This window comes from Scomber scombrus, chromosome 18 (assembly GCF_963691925.1).
Source record: "Scomber scombrus chromosome 18, fScoSco1.1, whole genome shotgun sequence".
NCBI lineage: Eukaryota > Metazoa > Chordata > Actinopteri > Scombriformes > Scombridae > Scomber > Scomber scombrus.
This window is the reverse complement of record NC_084987.1, coordinates 13960403-13965840: the sequence shown is the minus strand read 5'-3', so window position 1 is coordinate 13965840 and position 5438 is coordinate 13960403. Positions and strand designations below refer to the sequence as shown.

Below are 5438 nucleotides of genomic sequence, written 5' to 3'. Positions count from 1 at the left end.
ATGGTAGCAATTGCCTTTGTCTCATTTCATTTTTCTTGCAAGTAACACTTTATTTGTATGCACAGGGGAAGTGGGAATATGTGTTTTTGATGAAGCAATCCTTGTTAAAAGTGTCAAAACTAACCTTTTGAGAGGTCCTCTGGATTCAAGATTCAACTGCTTTATTGTTGTGTGCAAAATTGGCTATGTCTGTGGTGCAATTACTGTATTTTAAAATATACTGTAAACTAAGGGCAAATAAATAGACACATACCCACAAATTCATAGCCCCTCACCAGTCATGTACACCCATACATATGGTGGTAGACAAGCTGATAACAGTTGTTAAAAACAGTAAAATAGTGTGTGCAAAATGACAAACGAGGTGTATATAGATTAGACAAATTCCTCAGTGTGCAAAGTTGCATTAAGTCCTTTGGTTATATAGGGGAGGAGCAGGCGGGGACAGTGGCTTTGACATGTAAATCAGCCTTATGGCCTGGGGGCAGAAACTGTCTTTAAGCCATAAGGCCAGACAACAGGGGTGTGAAGAGGTGGTGCTGGGTGTGGGTGGAGTATTTGATAGTGTTTTTGGCCCTTCTGAGGACTCTGCTGGTAGAAGTCCTGCAGCGATGGGAGGGCCGTTCCTGTCATGTGCGGGGCTGAGTTGATCACCCTCTGCAGGCGTTTAGGGTCTACCTGTGTGCTGTTGTTGTACCATACTATGACGCTGCTGGTGAGAATGGTCTCAATGGTTGCGAAGTTGCAGAGGAATGTTAATGGCAACTTAAATTTCTTCAGCATCCTCAAGAAGTAGACTTTGCTGTGACTTCCTTATCAACTGAATGAGATGGTGGGTCCAAGTGAAGACCTCAATGATGTAGACGCCAACGAACTTGAAGATGTTAACCCTTTCCACTTCAGTGATTTCTTGTTTAAAGTTTGCTGTGATTTTGGTGTTTATTGATAGCCCAGGTTATTGATGACCCACAGCAAATGAAATGGATGCATTTTATACAGTGAGACCAAGGCAGTGATCAGCAAATGAAACAAAAGGCAGGAAAGGAGGACATTTTCACTCAGACTTTACGGTGTGACACACAGGCAAGATCAAGGGTCAACTTAGTGAGGGGAGGTGGTTCTCTGTTGGTCAGATGACAATTGTTAACTGCAAAGGTTAAAAACAGGAGGGAGTTCTACATACAGACAGAAGAAATAGATTATATCATCAGAGGGTAGTAATGGTCAAGGGGATGTTTCCAGGAGTCACTTATTTCACACCTCTGCCCAAATGTGTATTTCTTCTTCTAAGGGTACAAAATACATTGCATTTAATTAGACTTTTTTTTTTAGACTTTTTTTTTCTGTCAAATACTGAGTTGTTTCACCTCAGGCCTAAAAAAATATCAGTGAAGGTTTAACTCCACAGCTCGTAAACATGTACAAAATGTGATAAGGGATTGGGACTTGATCTTAAAAGGTTGGTAAACACTGGTCTGAACTTACAGGGTCCCTCAAAGTTCAGGTAAATCATAAAGCAAATATATTGCAGCACAATCAGGGATTTCTAACCTATAGTGCAAGTCACCTACCAGTGTACCTGGAATCAGAGATGCTATGACTCAATAAATTGTTATTCTCTGAACTTGTTTGGTGTACCTGCAAAGACAGGACTAATCCCTTGCTAAACAAGTCCTTCTTTTTGAACGATCAAGTTTTCTCTCCTTTGAGACTTATCTGTCACAAGAGCCCAAAAGGGCGGGTAGATAATTAGTAACCCTATAGGTGCAAGGACATTCCTTGGTGATGTTAATCCATTAACACCACTGCCTAGGACTTGGAGTGCGAAGACAACCATCAATAGCAGAGAAAATGTCTCCTTTGGAGGACTTTGTGTTTTTCCTCTTATCTAGTCCTACCACTCTGTTGGGGGCTGTTGCTGTCCTGCTCGTCTTCTGTCTTTTCTACAGTAATTTCATCTCCCAGGAAATGCGGAAGGAGCCTCCAGGGCCGAGGCCTCTGCCCCTGCTTGGTAACCTATTGCAGCTGGATCTCAACAGACCCCACAAAACCCTGTGTGAGGTAAGTGTAGCACTACTATTGTGAACATGACCCATTTTGTAACAGTTTGCAATCTATTTGAATTTCCATCCATCCATGCATTTTTGCAACAATACAGGTTTTTTTTACATTATCTAAGACATATCTCAATGTGTTTCATCTTCTTCCAGCTTTCAAAGAAATATGGATCTGTATTTAAGGTTTACTTTGGAACCAACAAAGTGGTTGTGTTAGCTGGATACAAGACAGTCAAAGAGGCTCTGGTCAGCTATGCAGAAGAGTTTGGAGACCGAGACATTTCCCCCATTTTCTATGACATCACTCGAGGTCACGGTATGACCTTCCTGCACAAAACGTTTAATATGTGTTTACAGATAAATACAAAAACAAATACTAGACACTTTAAGAATAAGCAAAACCATATGTCACATTGTATTTGTCATCTTTTCTGATTCAGTATTATATCTAATAACACACAGATATACATGACAATTTTTTTTAACAAGCATGTCATGCTTAATAGGAATCTTTTCTGATTAGTGTTAAACATAGAATCAGTACAGATAACTTCTGATTTGTACGTCATGATTAACAGGAATTCTGTTTGCAAATGGAGAATCCTGGAAAGAGATGAGACGTTTTGCCCTCTCCACCCTCAGAGACTTTGGGATGGGCAAAAGAGTTGCTGAGGATAAAATCTTAGAGGAATGCTGCCATCTGATTAAAATGTTTGATGAGCATAAAGGTAAGCAGTTAATATAATGATTATAACCTAACATGACATGGTGTGCTAATACATAGAAATCATACAATATGTTTTGGAGGTAAAGAACAATTCATTATGAGTGGTATTTCATCTACTGGGTCTTTTATTTTCAATAACAGGACACCTCTGAGTGCATTATTGTACTCATGTAATGGTCACTTACACAAAGAAAGATATGGTGATTTTTCAAAAGTAAAAGACTGCAGTTTAAAATACTGTCATGGTGTATTACCATATTTATTGACTATGTTTGAGTTGTCAAGTCAGTCAATCAGAAACCAAATCATTTGCTATAATGTAACATTTTCATTTTTAATAATTTCAGTTTTTCTTGCTGTCTGTTTACAGGGAAACCATTTGATACAAAATGTCCAGTGAATTATGCAACATCCAATATTATCTCCTCTATCGTGTACGGAAGCAGATTTGAATACAGTGACCCTCGATTCAAAAACCTCGTAAGACGAGCCAACGAGAGCATTCGCATTACTGGTTCTGCAACAGTCCAGGTAAGCTCAATGTTTAATTTTTGACTTGATATCATCCAAATGCTAAATATACATGAGTCTGTAATGATAGCATTGCATGTAATCCTTCATGAAATATATGCTTGTAGACTCATGTGGCACATAAAATAAATCTTGCTGTTTAATGTGAAATTTTGCATACATGAAATGTATCTCTTTGGGTTTTCATTTTAGTGTATGCTTTTATCTTTTAACTCATCTGTACTGTTTCTGCTATAATGTCACAGCTTTACAACATGTTTCCCCGGCTGCTCAGTTGGATAAAAAACCGGCAGCTGATATTAAAAAATGCTGAGAGGACTATCAGTGATGTCAAAGATTTGATCAAGCATCTGAAAGAGACACTGAACCATCACATGTGCAAGGGGCTTGTGGACTGTTTTCTGATTCGGAAACAGAAAGAGGAGGTAAGGTCAACAACTTTGGTGTTTTTCAGCCAACAAAAGATTACAGAAATGTTTCACAGGTCTGTTTTATAATAATACACAGTATGGGTGTTTCTTCTCTTAGGAATCACGCATTATAGACACTCATTTCCATGAGAACAACTTGATATTTACAGTGACCAACCTGTTTGCTGCTGGTACTGACACCTCAGCAACTACACTTAGATGGGGTTTGCTTCTTATGGCCAAATATCCACAAATCCAAGGTAAGGACGAAACCTGTGAATCTTTCCTCATAGGTGTGTATTTATGTTTTCATCTGTGAAGGACAAAGGAATATGTATGCTTCTGATGAAATACATGCATGTTTTTGGAGTGAAAAGGAAAATTAACATTCTTAGTTTGTGTCTCCAGACCAGGTCCAGGACGAGTTGAGCAGGGTTGTTGGAAGCCGTCAGGTCCGAGTAGATGACCGTAAAAACCTGCCCTACACGGATGCTGTCATTCATGAGACACAGAGACTCGCCAGCATTGTCCCCATGTCACTTCCTCACAAAACCAGTCGAGATGTCACCTTCCAAGGCTTCTTTATCAAAAAGGTCAGTTGCTCTCGGCACTTTCTAACAATAATTTGTGGATATATTCATCCACCTCTGACCACTCCTTAAACAGTGCTTTGGTTCTGAGAAGATATATGAAAGACAGAAGGCTATGATATTGTAACCCTAGCTATGCAAGCACAGGTTTATACCACTGGACCATATGGGTAAAACTCTCCTCCAATCACATGCACATTGCTCATATAGAGACGCTGCTCATATAGTGTGTGAGACAAACGTAATCAATAGGTGAATCCTGACTGACCAGCTAAGTACATGCACATTTCAGTGGGGGATTTCATGCACATTATTGGAATGTATTACCCCTTAGAGTCCAGTGGAGGTTAGAGCCTGTGTGAGATAGACTTGTTTTTCTCTTTTGCATACAGGGGACTATTGTGTTTCCTCTGCTTACTTCTGTACTGTACGATGAGAGTGAATGGGAGAGCCCACACACTTTCAACCCTTCCCACTTCCTGGATAATGAGGGTACATTTATCAGGAGAGATGCCTTCATGGCCTTTTCTGCAGGTAAAACAATTATGCAGTTTTTATTCTTACAGAATTCAAGAATCTTTTATGGTTGTACAGGATGGATCCAGTTTGACCCACTTCTCGTTCCTCTAGGTCGCAGAGTGTGTCTTGGAGAGAGTCTAGCCAAGATGGAGCTCTTCCTCTTATTCACCACCCTCCTCCAGCGCTTTCGTTTCACTCCTCCACCTGGAGTGACAGAAGATGATCTGGATCTGACTCCTGCTGTGGGCTTTGTCCTCAGTCCTTCACCTCATGAGCTGTGTGCCGTCAGTCGACAATGAGGCAGCTTTATCACTGCCTGTGGCAATGGCTTTAATATTCTTCTACTCACTGTCACACAGGCAGAAATGTCATCACTTGTATGTTCACCACCATGATTTACATGTTGAGTAGCCCCATTGTTCTGCCCTGAATATGTTTTATATGTTAAAAGACACTTAAATTGACTGTTGAAACGTTTTATTGTTGCAAAGGTATTGTGGAGCTTTTATTTTGAAAGCAACATAGTTACAGGAAGCAGGAAGTAACAGTGTAAACAGTGAGAAGAAATGATGGCATGTTTGTACCATCTCATGGCTGTTAATCC

The 5438-nt window shown here is 40.0% G+C and overlaps 1 protein-coding gene across 1 annotated transcript; it reads left to right on the top strand.

Annotated features, from left to right (window-relative positions):
• The first annotated feature begins 1851 nt into the window (after positions 1-1851).
• LOC133999578 (cytochrome P450 2K1-like) lies at positions 1852-5133 on the top strand. The gene is made up of 9 exons (XM_062438807.1): positions 1852-2061; positions 2211-2373; positions 2636-2785; positions 3155-3315; positions 3561-3740; positions 3844-3985; positions 4134-4318; positions 4708-4849; positions 4946-5133. Exons 1-9 carry the CDS (start codon positions 1852-1854, stop codon positions 5131-5133), a joined length of 1521 nt encoding a protein of 506 aa, XP_062294791.1.
• Positions 5134-5438: the final 305 nt, after the last annotated feature.

Bases quoted from the DNA above. Each gene is read 5' to 3' on its own strand.
- LOC133999578 (XM_062438807.1), top strand. From the start codon at position 1,852: ATGTCTCCTTTGGAGGACTTTGTGTTTTTCCTCTTATCTAGTCCTACC. The intron at 3,316-3,560 runs GTAAGCTCAATG...ATAATGTCACAG, and splicing joins CTGGTTCTGCAACAGTCCAG to CTTTACAACATGTTTCCCCG. The intron at 4,850-4,945 runs GTAAAACAATTA...TCGTTCCTCTAG, and splicing joins CTTCATGGCCTTTTCTGCAG to GTCGCAGAGTGTGTCTTGGA.